The 17878-nt window shown below is 46.8% G+C and overlaps 4 protein-coding genes across 4 annotated transcripts; 1 reads left to right on the top strand and 3 right to left on the bottom strand.

Moving 5' to 3' along the window:
• Positions 1–901: 901 nt before the first annotated feature.
• On the bottom strand, positions 902–1662 carry PAAG_07468 (hypothetical protein; the record flags this gene model as incomplete). Its single annotated transcript, XM_002790563.2, has 2 exons — positions 902–949; positions 1027–1662. The coding sequence occupies 2 exons, from the start codon at positions 1660–1662 to the stop codon at positions 902–904; spliced, it is 684 nt and encodes a 227-aa protein (XP_002790609.1).
• Positions 1663–3751: 2089 nt separating this feature from the next.
• On the bottom strand, positions 3752–6447 carry PAAG_07467 (dipeptidyl-peptidase; the record flags this gene model as incomplete). Its single annotated transcript, XM_002790562.2, has 5 exons — positions 3752–4537; positions 4629–4719; positions 4784–5022; positions 5093–5972; positions 6125–6447. The coding sequence occupies 5 exons, from the start codon at positions 6445–6447 to the stop codon at positions 3752–3754; spliced, it is 2319 nt and encodes a 772-aa protein (XP_002790608.1).
• Positions 6448–7828: 1381 nt separating this feature from the next.
• Positions 7829–12511, top strand: PAAG_07466 (WD repeat-containing protein mip1; the record flags this gene model as incomplete). The annotated part of the gene is made up of 6 exons (XM_002790561.2): positions 7829–8329; positions 8404–11100; positions 11192–11442; positions 11498–11831; positions 11893–12230; positions 12322–12511. The coding sequence occupies 6 exons, from the start codon at positions 7829–7831 to the stop codon at positions 12509–12511; spliced, it is 4311 nt and encodes a 1436-aa protein (XP_002790607.2).
• Positions 12512–14034: 1523 nt separating this feature from the next.
• Positions 14035–16997, bottom strand: PAAG_07465 (hypothetical protein; the record flags this gene model as incomplete). Its single annotated transcript, XM_002790560.2, has 2 exons — positions 14035–16634; positions 16733–16997. The coding sequence occupies 2 exons, from the start codon at positions 16995–16997 to the stop codon at positions 14035–14037; spliced, it is 2865 nt and encodes a 954-aa protein (XP_002790606.2).
• Positions 16998–17878: the final 881 nt, after the last annotated feature.

Below are 17878 nucleotides of genomic sequence, written 5' to 3'. Positions count from 1 at the left end.
CCATCTTACAATACGTTAACACCAGAAACAGGAATAATTTAACACATCGTCCATTTGTGAATTATGTCTATATACATTAAGGGCCATGGGAACATATAATCCCGTCTTTTTATTTACATATCGAAAAGAGAAGGAATTCATTATTCATCCGTTCATCCATCACAACGAATCCTTTCTTTACCGGTTTATTATTGCTTGGCTCCAACCATACAACCCGACCTCCTTGTCCCAGACATGGATTTTAGATTCCCCACCCGGGGTTTGCCTCCAGTATTTCCCACCTTCCATATGAAATTAATGTATGCTTGCGAACATTATTAAACGGCAAAAGTCATTTTCTTCTACCAGAGCACTCAAGGAGCAACGGTGTGTCATAACAAATGCAAAGAGGCATGCACGGATACATACATGCGTGGTGCATGTGCTTGGTAGGTACACAGCTATGTTTTCCGGATCTGTGTGATGTGAAACTTGCAAAAGCGGTGAAAGCCAATGACGACGAAAGGTAATGCTTGGCTGCATGAGGGGTTGGAAGGGTAGCATAGAATAATCTGGATAAAGGGAGCTGTTGAAAACGGTGCTGTGCATGTTTTCTTTGGGAGCAAGGTGCTGGATTGAAAGACTTCCTGGTGGATGTTTCAGGCCGCTTGCGGGAATCTGAAAAGTCATGGCGAGGTAGGTTGATGACTTGATGCTTCTCAGGGAAGCGAGCTGGGAGAGAACCTCGATTATGGAGACGTACTCGTATTTGGACTAGACGAAAATTTCTCTGGGCGAGGCGCAGGACAAGAAAGATGCAGTTTCCACCCTGGTGTCGATAAGGATATGGTTTAGAAGAATGACATTGATGCAGTTGATGTAAAATGTACAGCATTGAGACTTCTCGGGCTAGAAGACGTTCTCATTTAAAGCTGAGGTTTCTTTTTGCAGAAGGCATGTCGACAGGTTGCTAAGAATGATTGTTAATAGGTTATATACAGAAAAGAAAATAATAATCAACAAAAATATGAAATAAAATACACATACCGAGCTAGCCCTCCTTTTCCTCCCCCACTCTGACGACAATGACGATGGCCCTTTCTCAGAGGAAGAATCTTCACTCTCAGCAGGAGTCAACTCCTCCTTCTTCGGAACACCAGCGCATACAACATTTCTATCACCTCTAATGCGTATGCCAGAGCTGACATTGACTTCCACGGGCTGCTGTTTACCCGTCTCCCTGTCGTCTAGAACACCCGACGTTTTCAGCGCAGAGATGATAGTCGAAGCCAGCTGCGCGGATTTAAACTGTCGCTGTTTTTGAAGCTGCTGTAGAAGACATTTTTCGCTAGTTTGTGACGAGGATGGAAAAATAATAGAGGGAGCTTCCTCCGCTGTTGATCTGCCTATGGAGGTGGGAATGACGATGGTATTTCCCTGCCCCTCAATATCTATCGATGTATCGATTTTGATGATAATGGGGGCCATGGATGGCGTCTCTTCTTCATCTTCATCGTCAACGTCAACTATGTCGGCAAGTGAATCGTCCGTTAGAGTAGGGACGGTTGAAATTGTATATGGCGGTGGTGGCGCATAAGCAAGTCTGTTCTGAGAGCGAAGACTGGCGACAAACTCAGCCAGTTTCAGGCTTTGGTGGTTGATGGAGTCTGAAGGAGGAAACATCTTGTTGCTTGGAGTAGAGTATGTATAAAAGAAAGCCAAGAGAAGTTTCTGGCTTTGTGGTATGGAAGATTTAGGGTATCAACGAAGAAATGAATATATGGAGTGAGGTTTATGGGTTTGAGTTGTGTGTTGTATGTATATAGATAAGATAATAGGGGAGCTGCGAAACAGTCAAGGTGTGATTTTCACTTCTCGCGCGAATATGATAATTGTATTCTCAAATCTAGACTGAAAGATGCAGGTAAAGAGTAAGTTGGGATACGGGTAGCTGCTGATATGACAGCACAGCCGTATATATGACCCAAATAATGTTGAAGATGGCGGTGGGAGGGAGAACAGATGCGGCTGTATGCGGTCAACAATCAAGAAATAGAGAGTGGGCCTGTCCGCTTTAGACACTATATGAGAGAATAGTACTCCACAGTAGTGAAAGGAAGCAAAATACTCAGCCACGCAAAAAGAAAAGAAAAAAAGACCGCATCAAAATCTAAAGTGCCTCACTATGCTGAAACAACAATAAGAGGAGGGAGGGCGTGACGAAGAAGGGGAACCTTGGAAGCAGAATAATAATACTAACGGAGATAGCTGGATGGATAAGCAAAATCCTTATAATGCATCAATAAAGTAATAAAAGTTGCTAGGAAGAAAAGGTGGAGCAGCCACAGGAGGTATTCAATAACTATCAGCTCTTGCTATTTGCTCATGAGAATAAACATCATCATAAAAGAGATATCAAGAAACACCCCCACCAGCGCTAGCAGCAGCAGCAGCAGCAACAACAACAACAACAACAACAACAACAACAACAACAACAACAACAACAACAACAATAATAATAATAATAAACAACTTGCCAATGTCGACTCTGGACATAAATGGGGCAAGCATTATTGTATCTATTATTGTCCCTTTGGGGTTATCGCAGGATCCATTACCGGTGCAGAGAGAAAGCATGGCAAGTTCGGGTAGACAACATCTTTTCGCAATGCTTAACTACAGCCACCGGGATGTTTCCTTACCACCGGATCCCAAGGGCTGAAGAGAGCCGGCGCCACATTATGAAGACTGTATTTTGAGAAAAACCACGGGTAGGGGGCTGTTGATTGGAGAACAAACTGAATAGAGAGCATTGAGCCTGGGCGACACCCGCGCATCCCTGGACCGTAGGGTGTTGTGATAGTTTCTGGGGCTGGATGTAACCCCAGCGTCGGTGTAATCATCGAACGGAACAGAAGAAGAGAAGAAGAAGAAGAAAGACGAAGAGCTGGGATTAGCCGAGACCGTGCCAGCCAACCTCTGCCCCCCTGCCCCTCTGCCCCTCTACCCAGTTATCCCGGATCTATTGAGCAGGTAGAGTTTTCCTATTGTTTGAGGCGGACGTCAATAGGGAACTAGGAGGGCCCAGGTTAGGGTCTGGTTGGTCATGTGAGCACGCTTGACTTGATCGGGCCAAAGCGTCCCGACTGGAACAATATGGGAGGAACATTCGCGGTGGTCAATGGGCAGCAAGATGAGAGAGAAAATATGAACCCCCTTGCCTGGCCGAGGGAGGGCACGTAACGTCATGTATACGGTATGGGAGGGGAGAGGAGAAGAGAAAGAGGGGAACATTCTCTCTAGCCGCCCTTGTTGTGAAATGAGGCCCCCCGTGGTGGAATGAATCAATGGAAACTTCTTTATTGATCCTGTCGGCATTGATCATTGGCCAACCAGAGCACGCTGTTTACCAGACAATAAAATTTTCATTAAGGGATGGCATGTTTCATCCTCGTCAATAACCCTCTTCCCCCAAGAGGCTATGATAGTTCTTTTCGCAAAATTGAGTATTCTGATTCTCTGCTGAGGGACTATAATAATACTGGCTTGTGGATGTGCTCTTTCTTTTCTTTTCGCGCGGGGATTCTGACTCCTGAGAACCTCCGCTGTGCTTCACGCAACACAAGTCGGTTATTATAGGCCATGCTGCCATGCTCTCACGGGCAACAGTGCTGCATGAATATGGACATTTAAAACTGAATAACAATGGGCTCAAATGGCGAAGAAAAGGGCGTCGGCTACTCCGGCCACTTCTTCGGGTGTTTCCTTTCCTTTAGACATCTCGCTCAGCATAGCTTTGAATCATACCCTCCAATGTCGGCTCGTACTCCTTTAGCACTACCTTATCACCCTCCAGAACCGTATTGGCTTGCACAAACACTTTCCGAGGGATTTTTTTCTGAAGAACAACCGGTCGGACTCGTGATCCCCACCACTCATCAACATGCGTAATATCGTCGTACAGCGCTTTTCCGGCCTTGAAATCCGCTGTTGATTTGTAAATATGGAGCTTTTGCAGATACTTCTCCACTGCCGGACGGCCGTGACTGAGGATCTTAGACCGGTCAAGGTGAATCTCGAGATCCGAAAGGTCATCCTTGGTATGCACCAATTTCACAAAATCCCCACCAGCATCAAGGAATGTTCGCATAATGCTGTATCGCGCTTGCATGTGGGCTTGTCCCCACTTAGAGCTCTTGGGATCCCAGAATTCAAGTGCCATGACACCAGCTCTGGCCATCTGTAAGTAGCTGGCGTACAACACATTGCCAGCCTTGCCGTTTAGATCTTCTTCCCCATTGCCAAACCCGAACAGCTCAAGTATTTTAAAGTCGCAGCCAAGAGCCATGGCGACACATTCTGCGCGACACTCTTCGTATGATGATGCGATGGATCCAAAGACTGAACTCCAGGTCTGGCCCGGTTTGTACCAGGAAGTTATGGGCTTTTTGGTTATAGGACTGACTGGTGGGCGAGAGATATCAAAGTTATATTGCCCAGGGGCCGTTTCTTGGAGCAATTTCCCTGTTCCGTGACCCAGAAGTTCATGTATGCCGACCTGTTTGCTGTTAGAGAAGTTATCGGTGGAAAGAGAAAATACTGCTGTAACCGAAAAGGGAACTGAGAGATGGGAAGGGGATAACACTCACCTGGACCTCGAACGCGGGATCTCGGTAGTCACGGAATACTTGAAGATCTTGCTCCCTGATAAATGGCACCGGTTCATTGGGCGCTTTGGCACTAAAATAGAAAGTCAATACATCACACGAGAAAGAGAAATGTCAGAGAGTCAAGATAAAGATACCTTAAAACGTTGCCCAGGGACACATTTTTATATCCTAGGTTCATTCTAATATCGTCGTAGTTCGGAATGTTGATGCCAGCAGGTATTCCGCTCCCCGCGAACGAGAGGACCTCGAGCGAAGTAAAATCCGGCGATAGGAAACGGTCCTTTTCAAAGTCCTTGCTCCAAGGAAGCTTTGGAATCATTGACTCTGCACTGGCAACAAGCTTTCCAAACGCCTTGGTCCGCTCTTGGTTGACCTGGGTAGGATGTTAGCAACGCTGCACATACATATATGGGCGGGAGCGTGCGAGTTAAAACCCAGCATACAATAGCAGCAAACCCCTCCCATTCTCCCCGAATGCCGTGAGGATCTCTATAGGTTTCCACAAACCCAAGATTCGACTCGACTACAGGTCCCACATCTTTGATCCACTCCCTCTGGCTTTCCTTGTAAGCCTCCAGAGACCCCGTCTTGAAGGACTTCTCATATTGCGCGTGCATTCTTTTCTGGACGTCATTTGCAGCGTTCACCTCTGCCTGCTTGATGCTTTGCGCAATTTTCGCCATCTCCTCGGAATAGTCGCCAAAGACTAGCTGGAGCGTTTTACCCTTCAGTTTCCCATCGAGCTCCCACTTATCGACATCCCGGACATCCCGATCACTGGCCGCTGGTGATTTGTTCGCCGAAGCTATCAGGAGCTCAAAGTTTCCGGCATCTGTCTTCTGCAGCCTCGTGTTCTCCGGCAATAGCTTTTTCTTCTCCAAGAAGGAAGCTATCAAGGAGATCTCCTCAGTTGTAATCGTGGGCGAGTCTGGGTAATACGTCGACATGTGTCCCTTCTCTGGATACCCTAGATGCATCAACTCGGGAGTGGAGGTCTCATATATGCCTCCACCAGATTTTCTGGCTTTCTCCCATGCTGCCTTTGTTTCTGCGGTAGCCGAAGCGAGAGTTTCCAGATTGGCAGCTGAAATTCTGGGAATGAACTTAGAATCCCCAAATCCCTTATATGACCCACAATTGCCTAAAAACTGTGCTGCATATTCCAAAAAGAAGCGTAGGTTTTCCGCGCTCACACCGGTCTTCTGAGCGAGGGCGTTCCAATCGCCGTTACAAGCACGGTAAAGAGAGATGATCAGATCGTAGATGGGTTCGGATTCCGGGGAAACCTGGCGCAGGGTGATTCGAGTTCCTTGGAAGGCTGCTCTGTAGCTTGGTCAGCTCTGACTATTGGAGGTATCTGAGCCTTTACATAAAACAACCAGAACAGAAGAAAGATGTATTTATGACGAGGGCAAGTATCTAGACAGAAACACGTCGATTGAGCAGCGCTGCTTGTAGGCACACGAAGAACCAACCTGCTGATGAAATGGGCATAACGTTTCTGCTTCTCGTCCAGCACGTCGAAATGAGGCTTGATCTCTAGTCTGACGACGGTGGGTGGGGAGTCAGCAAGATACTGCTGCTTAGCCTTTGCGTCCATGACTGATGAGCGTGTCTCGATGTCGAGTGTAGGGGGCTTCAGTCGAGCAGCAACAGCGGTTGAGCCGGTAGATGCAGGTCGGATGATATGGTGGGAAACGAGGGACTGGTGATGTCTGAGTTGAAGAAGACGGCCGGCAGCAGAGAAGTGAATGGCCTTTCTGGAAGCTTTGGCGGGAAAGCTTCGGAGAGGGGTCATTGGCGTAGTTGAGAGAGAGAGTCGTGAGAGGGAGAGGGAGAGCGGGGGAGGAAGAGGAGCCAAGTCAACCTAGTAGGGATTTTGAGGAAGGTTGAACAGCAGCAACAATTTACGAGACCCACAGCAACCTTCTCTCCCCCCAATAGTTACTCTATGATGGAAGAAAGCATTGCAAACTACAGACACATTAATGAACGTCTTCTTTTTCTATAGACTTGGACAGTGTGTGCTAAATATAACTTTTATGAGAGTTTCTATTTGCTGGCCTGTTTGCCTTTGTTACTTCACAGATAAATAGTTAACAAAGCGTGCATTCATGAACTCGTCTTTTTATTCCAAAAAATTGACAATTCAAAGTTGATTCAATGTTAACTCAACAATCCCTCTTTAACTATTAAATTTCTTATATACATAGTAATTTGTAAATTGCACAAAATTCATAATATAAATGTCTCATGTACCATATAAAATATAGAGTTAAGAGATTGTATTTACAAGTAGTAAAAATAAAAGGGAAGAAATCGAGCGAGATAAATATCAGGAGTTGAAGGAGGTTTTTCAAATTTGCATGAAAAAAATGTGGTCATCTGGAGTTGAAGCAGGGTAAAGTAGTTTATGCACTGAGTGGCAGGAGGATCAAGTTGGAATAAGCATGGTGGTAATGACTTCATTAAATAATCCATGACATACGTGTTCCGGGCGTCCATGACTGGAGCAACAACATGTTTCCAAGCTAAACACTCCCCTCATCTCTTTCAACTCCATTGCAATAGACATAATTCAAGTTCCCTTCTGCAGGAAACGAAACCAGCCCCAGCTGCTCTGTCCAACCGCCCTCTGCCCGGGGGGCGGTGTTTCGCGGCTAGCTGGCGGGTTATTGTTAATCCGCCGCGGAGCGAGCTGTCGCCCAAGGCTATCGACACCAAATCGCGAAACTGAACGGCCCAGGCGGAAAGAGACGATTTGTACGGATGGAGAATAAGTTGTTGGCCTCTCTCGGGACACTCACTGACACTGAGGCTGTAAGATTCTGTTTCGCTCAGCTCAGGCAGATCTAATCTCCACTCACCGCGCCAGGAAGTGGAGGATGTTTCGCCCCCGCTGGCTCTTGATCCTTGTCAGCATTCTTTAAGTCTCCTCCTCTCCAGCCTCCATGGTTGTTGGCTGTGGTTGTTGGTGGTTCCATGCTCCCGCATTTGTAAGTCATGGTACCGTTCACTGCACCCGTTGTTATTAATTGCAAACCCCTGTCGCTACCGCTATTAAAAGTAAATATAGCTTCTGACGTCTTCTATATCAGTTTAATGGTCTGTTGAACTTTCGTCGCATACAACTGCTCTAACGCCATGAATGGCTCCCAATTATCTCCATAATCACCATAATGATTGACCCCAACTTTAACCTGGATCGAACCGCGCAAGCCCAGCGGTATCCCAACATGGCGCAAGGTGCAGGAGGCTCCCAACGTGGTCCGGGCAAATCAGTCCGGGTCACTTTCGGTCCGCAGGTCGACGAGTATATACCTTCCTCAAACAATACTTCAACCCCCCTTTCTGCTTCTGAATCCGACCGCCAGCGACCCCAAAAGAGCGACGGCGATCAGCTCCAAAGCAATGGACGCTCAAATTGCGCATCGAATGGTGCGCAGGCACCTTCTGGTAGCGACGGTGGAGCGGTGTCCTGGCGGAATCCAGTGTCTCCATCACTCCGGGCACCTAGGAAGATACGCCCTACGCCAGCTCTTGTTCGGGCAAAGAGCGAACACTACACACCGCCTGGCGTTGAGAACGGAGCAGCCCATGACGGGGATGAGGATTTCCAGTTAAGACACGGCTGGCATGAAGATTACACTTCTGGAGACTACTTGAAGAGCCTCACTTCCGTGAGTAAAAATGCCATTTCCACAGATATAGAATCTTAGGTGAATGGGTCGGCTTCTAATTTTGTGCGTCTTAGACCTTCTTCATGTATTTCACGGAGAAACGCCATGAAACCGGTGGGATACCGAAAGACCCAGCTGGGAGCTGGCCTAGCCAGGACTGGCGCATGAGGGATAGGCTGAAAACTGTCTCTGCCGCGCTAGCTATCTGCCTAAATATTGGTGTTGACCCCCCGGATATCGTGAAGACGAATCCTACCGCGAAACTGGAATGTTGGGTGGACCCAACGTCTACCACTACAGGCGCGCAGAACAAGGTGATGGAGCAAATTGGAAAGAAACTACAAGAACAGTATGAAACCCTCAGTCTTCGTACGCGTTACAAGCAATACCTGGACCCTGCCGTTGAGGAGACGAAGAAATTCTGTATTTCTCTTCGCCGTAACGCAAAAGACGAGCGGGTGCTCTTTCACTACAACGGACATGGTGTCCCCCTCCCAACTCAGTCGGGAGAACTTTGGGTATTTAATAAGAATTATACCCAGTATATCCCGATATCCTTATACGATCTTCAGACTTGGCTTGCTGGGCCAAGCTTGTTTGTGTTTGATGTGTCCCATGCTGGCAACATTGTCCACAACTTCTCAACATTTGTAGAAAAGCATGAGAAGGAGAACATCGAAATTCGCAAGAGGGATCCAAATGCCGCGATCCAAAACTACGGCGATTGTATTTTACTCGCCGCCTGTGAGAGAACAGAAACACTTCCAACCAATCCGGATCTCCCCGCAGACCTTTTCACATGCTGCTTAACGACCCCAATCGAAATAGCATTGAGGTTCTTTGTTCTGCAAAATCCTCTTCACACCAACATATCCATCGATGAGTTCAGGGTACCAGGCCGCCTCCAAGATCGAAGAAGTCCTCTCGGTGAATTAAATTGGATATTCACTGCGATCACTGATACGATCGCCTGGAATACCCTGCCCAGACCGTTATTCAAGAAACTGTTTCGACAGGACCTCATGGTTGCGGCTTTGTTTAGGAATTTTCTCCTTGCTGAACGGATCATGAGAGCCCATGAATGCCACCCAGTATCATCTCCCAAACTACCCGAAACTCACAATCATCCATTATGGCAAAGCTGGGATCTTGCCATTGAGATGGTCCTTGCTCAACTCCCGGCGCTCATTGAGCATGAGGAAGGCAAGCGTCACTATGAATACCAACATTCGTCATTCTTTGCCGAGCAACTTACTGCGTTTGAAGTTTACCTTGCATCAGGACCAACGGAGAAGAACCCACCAGACCAACTTCCAATTGTATTGCAAGTCTTGTTGAGCCAGGCTCATCGCTTACGCGCATTAATTCAACTCAGCAAGTTTTTGGATTTGGGGCCGTGGGCTGTTCATTTGGCTCTGAGCATTGGTATATTCCCGTATGTTGTCAAACTTCTGCAGAGTACTGCCCAAGAACTTAAGCCTGTCATGGTTTTTATCTGGGCTAGGATAATGGCCGTCGACCATACAGTGCAGAATGACCTGCTAAAGGATAATGGAATTCACTATTTCATTACAATCTTAAATCCCGCTTCGCCTATTCCTATAGAGAACGCAAGTGAACATCGTGCCATGTGTGCCTTCATCGTTGCGATATTCTGCAAAAACTACCCTCAAGGCCAAAACGTTTGCCTTGCTCCCGAGCTCTTTGAAGCTTGTCTAACTCACTTGATGGATGCTGAAAACCCTCTTCTACGCCAATGGTCTTGCCTCTGCTTAAGTATGCTCTGGCTCGACTTCCCTGAGGCGAAATGGGTTGGTATTCGGTGCTCTGCACCTCCGAGGCTCTGCGAACTCGCCTTAGACCCCGTTCCAGAAGTACGCGCAGCGATGCTGTATGCGTTAACCAGTTTCATTGGTATCCCCGATTTGACTGACCAGGTAGCTCAGATTGAAGAATCTATTGCTCTCACTGTCATGCCCATGGGTTCTGATGGCAGCGTCCTAGTAAGGAAAGAACTATTGGTTTTCCTGTCGACCTTCGTGAAGAGATACCAAAACAAGTTCCTCGTCGTTGCATATGAACAGATGCTTGAAGAACGACATTTTCTTTCACATCAAACGCCCACTAACAAAAATGATCAACCGGCTCCGTTCCAGTATGAGAACAGAGTATCTCATGACACTGTGTTTGGGACAATATGGAAACTTGTTCTCATGCTTTCTGTCGACCCACATCCGGAGGTCGCACAAGATGGAGACACCATTGTTGATTATATTCACAAATCTCTATTGGAGTCTCCAATGAGAGGATTAGCTCAGGCAGCCAAAGACGATATCCTGAAGCTACACGGTCGAGTTCAAGTCGGTAAACTTAGGCACGTGGAACTGGATGATTTGAATGGAACGGGGCAGAGGACACCACAGGCTCCGTCTAACATGACATCAAAATCTGAGGGATACTTGTCGCTGGGTTTGAGAAAAACAGCCAGCGTAGCTGCGTCCTGGAAAAATCTTGCCTTCGGCTTATCAAGTACCGCTGGTCGACCTGCATCGCCAATGAAACCCCTTGCGATGACAAGCCGCGTCCCCATTACACCACGGGGTCGGGCACCTGCTGAGTGGACTCGACCGCCTGAAGTGAATGATCAGCCAGTGACGTCGGGATCGTACCGTAAAGCACGTATACCGCTCTCTCGTGGCTTTCGGCCAAGAGATGTCAAAACTGGCCCTGTCATTCCTTTGAAAAGCGATTTTTTGGACTGGTCAACTGAAGTAAGTTATGCCATTTTTCCATCAACAATTTTCTCTATTGTTCTGTTGGTTAGTCGCGTACCTCAATTTTCTTACACACTACGGATAATAGTACTTTCGCGAGCCGCAAATGAAACCGAATGAATCAGATGAACCTGGCAGCGCAGATTACAACGAACGCCTCTGGCGACGCGGCAGAAATGAGAAAATCATAGCTGAAACTCAGCCGCTTAAAGAGAAAGCAGGAACCAGCAAGTGGGATATTTCTACCTCACTTCTAAACAATCAGACTCAACCGGTCAAGATGTGTTTTCATCAATTTGAGGACTACGTTGCGGTAGCTGATGATAGAGATACTGTTTGGTAAGCCCCGCTAATAATCATGGCAAACGTCCAAACTTTACTAACACGAAACCAGTATCTGGGATTGGCAAAGCCATTCGCGTCTCAGCCGTTTTTCTAATGGCAACCCGATAGGATCGAAAATTAACGAAATTCGATTCATCAACGAAGACGACCAAGCACTTCTGATGACAGGCTCCTCAGATGGTGTTTTGAAACTATTCCGCAAGTACGAATCGGAATCGGATGTTGAGATTGTAACAGCCTTCCGTGCTCTGCCCGATTTGGTCCCCAGCAACAGAAATGCGGGACTGGTTTTGGACTGGCAGCAGGGCCAAGGGAAGGCACTCATTGCTGGCGATATCAAGGTTATTCGCGTCTGGAACGCGGCAACTGAAATTTTCAGCAACGTAGGTTCTATTCCCGCGGTGCAGATTTATTGTCTGTAGCAAAGCTCTAACTTACCTCAAGGACATATCTGCTCGTTCGGGTTCCTGCATAACCTCTTTGACATCAGATCAAGTCGCAGGACATATTTTCGTCGCTGGATTTGGTGATGGCGCCGTTAGAGTATTTGATCAACGCCTAAAACCGACAACAGCGATGGTAAAAGTATGGCGAGAGCATAAACAGTGGATCACAAATACCCATATCCAGCGCGGCGGAGTCCGAGAATTGATATCTGGTAGCCGAAATGGTGAGGTTCGACTTTGGGATTTGCGGATGGATTCATCGATAGGTACCATCCGCGCCACCAAAGACACCTTGCGGACGTTGTCTGTGCACGAACACGCTCCAGTATTCGCGATGTAAGTTTCTTAAGCTACTCTTCTAAGTTGTGCAACATGATATATGTCCTTCATTCTCAGTAACAACACTCTGACATTTGTCACTCACTAGTGGCACCAATCGCCATGAGGTTAAAACTTTCAATACCGATGGCACTTATCTCTCCACCTACGAGCCTCATGGTAGTTTTCTACACCCAAACCGATCCTCACCGATCGTAAACGCCGCCTTCCACCCACACAGGGCCATCCTTGCCTGTGCAGCTCTGAACGATAACCATATCAATTTTGTATCATGCTAAACAGTCCAGGTCTGGTCTGGCTCTCCACGACCACAGAATTTGTTCATTAGCGTTCCATTTCCAGCAGTTTTCTTCACACTACGCCTTCATCACTTTTATTTTCTCTGTTGACTGATGACAATTACTCCTGTTGAGCACGACATTTTTCTCCAAATATTAACCCCTTATTATTTTTAGCTGCTGATGAAGGCATGTCATTAAGGCGAGGGAGGGCAAATTATATTGTACCCCAAGACCAATTGTAATACTTTACCCCTTATCATTTTTGTATTTTTTTTAAGCCATGTTTTAACTTGGAAACAGTATCCTGTATTCTTTTCCACTATGACCCTGTTTTTACTTTACCCGTTGTGCGCACTCGAAACTTGCTGTATGCTTACTTATTCCGGAGGGTGATTTTAATTTTCCTTCTCCTTTTCTTTTCCCCAGGCACCTAGCTATATGGTGGAAGCAATGTTTTATCATTATTTTTGCCCTTTGCCCTGTAACCCCTTTCAACTAGATCTATACTTGCTAATATAATCCTGGTCAGAATATTTCCCGCCTTTCCCCATGTTCTTTTCAATACTGCTGCTCTATCGTATTGATGAAATCATTTTGCATTTTTGAGAAATTAATCTCAGCATTCCCCCTTTCCGCGTCCCCGACTACGTTGTCCGTGTCAATTGTAAATGTTTATCTATCTATCTACGTGATCATCTTCTTTACTCTGGCATAAGGATCTGAGGGCGAATTGTAAGGAATTGGTTCATTTCCGTGAACACTCCGCTACTTCACTCCAACATCCCATCACTGAACACTGAACACGATCCCCAAGTTTGATTATAAGAAGAAATCTGATTCCTCTTTTTGCCTAAGTAGTCAAAAGGGGCAACCCAAATGGTGAAACAGAAGGGAGATGAGATGATCGTTGAAAAGAAAAGGAAAAAAAAGGGTTTGGGGGGGGGGGGGGTTTGGTCATTGAAAAACATAATAGCAAAAGACACTTGGCTGAATACTGAGGTGGGACTCTATCAAACTAGTTAACGAGTACAAGCAGTCCTAAAGCAAAGCCTATTCTGCTCTTATGATAAAATCACATCCAGTTTCCTAGTACCACCAGCCAAAACCCGTGTTTAATTAAAAGCAAAACAACAAAAAACCCCTTTTAGGGTGGGGAAGAGTATGTGAAAGCAAAAGAAGCACCATTTACTATTTGCTTAATAATCCTACAGCGCCATTCCGTATGTCCATAACAGTAACATGTTCATGTTTACAGCAAGTAGACCCGTCGAGAAACATAGAAAATAGTTATCTATGCCGATGTGTTCCCAAACGTAAAGCCAAAGGAAGAACCTTTCGAAGCACCAGCAGAGTCCTTTTCCCAATTAAAAAAGAAAGAGAGAAAGAAAAGAAAAGAAAAGTTGCCAAACAAACCAGCAAAACCAAAAAAAAAAAAAAAAAGGCGAAGTTAAAACTCTCCTTCCTCAGACTCCTAGACACATTGTTATCCTGACAGTCCCAATTCTCCTCTGGCCCCATCTCTAACCCATCGCCTCCTCATTAACAAAAAGCAAATCCTTCGGCAAAAGGTGGTAGGGAGCGGGCAATCTCTGCACGCCAGTGAGAGGATCGCTATCAAAGAAACTCCGGGAACCATCATGCGTATGCTCATAGCAGTGTTCGGGTGCAGACCTAAAGTTCGCAAAACCTTTCTCCTGATTCGAACCATCCAGAGTGTACGCATGAAGATTGGCAAGGACGTTTCCAACGACTACAGTTCCCGCTTCAGCCATACCCGGCCGTTCACCAAGACGAAGTGGAATCTTCGCAGCTTCCTGGTGTTCTGCCTCTTCCCGTGCCATCTCAACAATACGCTCGCGGAAAATATCTTCTCCGCGTTTATCAGTGTGGAACCAGATATTGGACTGAACGAGTCTCGATACGGGATATTCCCGTTCAGACGGAGTTTTGTAACCAGGAAACTGTTGTAGTCCTGGCGGGATTGGTAACCCCGGAGGGGCGAACTTGAAGTTAAACCTTGATCGTTGTGAAGTAGTTGTTTTGGTGAAAGGTCGGTCATTTCCGACTGCGTCTCCAAATGCTGCTGCAAATGCCGAGCTCACTTTCGTCAGACCATGGGGAGAGGTATATATTAAGGGCATGGAGGTTGACGCAAGGAAGAGTTCCTCCAAATCTCCTTGTTGCTGTCCATCATTAGGCGTACGCTGGGCTTGAGGTGTTGCTTCGCCCTTTGTTGGATCCGCATCTTGGCGGAGGGTAACTTGGGAGATTTGTCGAGATTTGAGGGAAAGCGGTGAGGTATCATTAACGACATTACCGTTGACCTCATACGAATTTCGAACGGGATTCCATGTGCGCGTGTATTGAGAATCCTTTGGCATATTTTCCAGATATCGAGCGATTTCGGCTAGATTCGCGTCTGGTCGTCCCCAATAATCCAAGCGCGGAGGGGTGATATTTCCTGGAATTTGACGGGAAACTGGTGGCCTAACAGAAGTTGGTGACTGGGCCGACTGTGAAGTCGAAGCAATCTTCCTATCCTTTTTCTCTCGAAACTTTTCTACCGCCGTACCTACAATCGCTGCTTCAGAAAACATGGCGGCAATGGAGGAGTACTGGGTTGGGCCAGGGCCGTCCGCAGGGTAATGAATGCTGCCGTTTTCTCGAATCACGGATGGTGACAGCACGACGTAGCTATGATCGATGTGGCAGTTTCCCTGGTCATATATAGCTTCAGGGCCTGCAATCTCTTGGAAGTACCCGTCACCTGATCCAAGGGGCGTCTGGGGGTTGCTTTGGGCTTGATTGAAAGGGTCACACATGGGGGTAGGGGTGCAATCACCAGCTTGGAGGTCGTTTTCCTCTGTCATATTGTACTGTAGAACCCTCAAAGACTGCTTTTCTTCGTGTTTTGTAGGGGTCATATCCTCAGGCACCATAACGCGCGGGCCAGCTTCTGGAGTGACAAATCCCATCGGAGGCATGGGAGATTCTCCGATAGGAGGTATCACTAAAGGTGGAGAATCATGGTGAGGGACATTGGCACCTAAGGTTTGTTGATAGTCCTGTTGATAGTTCTGAAGATAATTTTGTGAAGAGTGTCCGAGAGTGCCCATATGCCCCTGATGCCCCTGATGCAGCTGTTGGCCTCTTCCTCTAGACCAGTAAGGGACGCGATTGGGCGAAGTATGAGAGTAGGCGTAATAGTTTGTCGCTGGATGCATCATTGGGGAATTTCTGTAAGGGTGGTGGCCCATTGCGGCACTGGCAGGATAATATCCAACCGGCCCCCCTAGGATATTGTTGTTTTGGCGTCGAGGCATTTCAGAAGGGGCCTCGTCCAGCTCTTCAACACTAAACGGTATCCACGGTTTCGAACCTTTGTTTCGGTTATGAGTTCGAACAACGAGTGAACCTAAGGAGACAGGTCTCGAGGAAAGAAGGCTGCTAATATCGTCAGATTCTGAGCTTGACTTTCTTGACCTTGATGTCCGAGAATGGGGTTGAGCGGAAGGCAAGCCACGCGATGTATTTTCAGAACTGAAGTTGTTTTGACGCGCCTGTTGGAAGATCGCTGTGTTGGGTGCAGCAATCTCTGCAGCAGGTGACCTCGAACGGAACCAAATATTGGAATCGGTCTTAGTGACAGGAGGAGGTGAGAGACAAATAGTTGGAATCCCTGCTTTGTTAACGGTAGAAGAAGTTGAGGATATGAGAGGGACAGTCTTTGAGGTGTGTGTTGTAGAGGAAGAGGTGTTGGCATCAACAGATTGTTTTGTGGGTTGCTCTGCAGAACAAACCAACATGGAATGCGCCGATACTGACATAGTTGCTGTGCCAGCCTGCTTTGTTGCATCATTCAAAAGCGAAGTATCAATGTTTCTTCTAGTTGTGGAGACAGCGGTAAATGCAACAAGAGATCCAACCTCTGCACCACTGCTCCTCCCCTGAACAGGCTCACTACTATTATTGCTATCGCCATTGCTATCCTTGACATAGATGCCAGAGACCACAAGCTCAGCGTCAGCCTCAGACTCAGACTTGACAGATCCAACGGTTGTATTGTCGGGGGCTATGCTCCCGATCTTGGTAATGGACTTCTTTCGTCGAGACCGGGATCCTGGAGGTGTCGTTGCACCTGTCAGTCTCATCCAAACACAACAGAAGGGAAATGCTGACAGGCCAATTCTAGGTTCTGAGGAAAAGCCAAGTACATACTCCGGTAGGTCTTCATGGGATAAAGCGCCTCCATTACAACTCCAACGCCTACACAAAGCTGCGGGGACGGCAAAAACGTGCAGAGATCCGGCCCTGCGGCAATTTGGTGGTGAGGAGTTCCTCTGCTGTTGTATGCACATTCCCCTGAGGGAGGAGGTCGGGGGCTGCTCACGTGCCGCAGCAGGAAGGAAGACTCGGGCTCTGTCGCCGCAGAGAACAGGAGAACAGGAGGAGAGAATCTGCAGTTTCGACAGCGGAAAAACATTGGATGGTGTATATATATATATATATATATATATATATATATATTATATCAGCTTTGGTCTCCCTTGGCTTTTTTGCTGGTAGAGAATACAGGGACAAGAAGAGGTCACATATAACCAACTCTTGGGCTCTTGTTTTCATATAGAAGACCTGCTGATAAACCGTGCTTGTCTATAGCAGAGACTCCAGCTCATGCACTCTCTAGAAGGCTCCAGGCCAGGAGTATACAAAAAAGTGAGGTCCAGCTTCATCTGGACATAAAGAATCATGATTGCAATGTTACGAAGACAGAGTGAATGATTCTTCTCTTGAGACAAAAACCCAAACAGTTGAGACTTGGGTTGGACAATTACAAAAACCAACAAAATGGAAAAGATATTCGCAGCACCACTGTGGAGGACATAATGAAATACCCTCTACGGCTAAGTATTCAGATCGGGGTTTTGACAACAAAGGAGATGTGAGACGCAGAGCATCTGAGGCAAGAGAGCAAAAGGAGGAATATTTCCTCCCAGAAAAAATGAATGCCCTGCGCTCCAGCAGGGGAAAGGTTTTATCTTGAGGACTGGCAGTTGGATGATATCCCGCCCTTGATAACTTACTTCTGTTCTATACGGGAAATAATAATAGTAGCAGTAATCGTAATAACAATAATTCACTTTTGTGTCCTTTGAACGCGTTTGAAGCACATTGGAAACAAGGAAGAGAAGCAGATAATATTTATTGGCTTCTGTGTGGGACACCCGAGCAGAGAGTTGAGAAGAGAGACATGATTAATATCCAGGAGATCTGCTGGGTTGTCCGGTCTCGGTTTGGCTCAGCAGCAGCAGATGGAAGATTAATGGGCAACGTCCTGAATTCTCCGTCCCAAAAGGCGCATAA

The sequence above is a fragment of the Paracoccidioides lutzii genome (assembly GCF_000150705.2).
Source record: "Paracoccidioides lutzii Pb01 unplaced genomic scaffold supercont2.24, whole genome shotgun sequence".
In the NCBI taxonomy this organism is placed as follows: Eukaryota; Fungi; Ascomycota; class Eurotiomycetes; order Onygenales; family Ajellomycetaceae; genus Paracoccidioides; species Paracoccidioides lutzii.
This window is presented reverse-complemented; position numbering and strand designations above follow the sequence as displayed.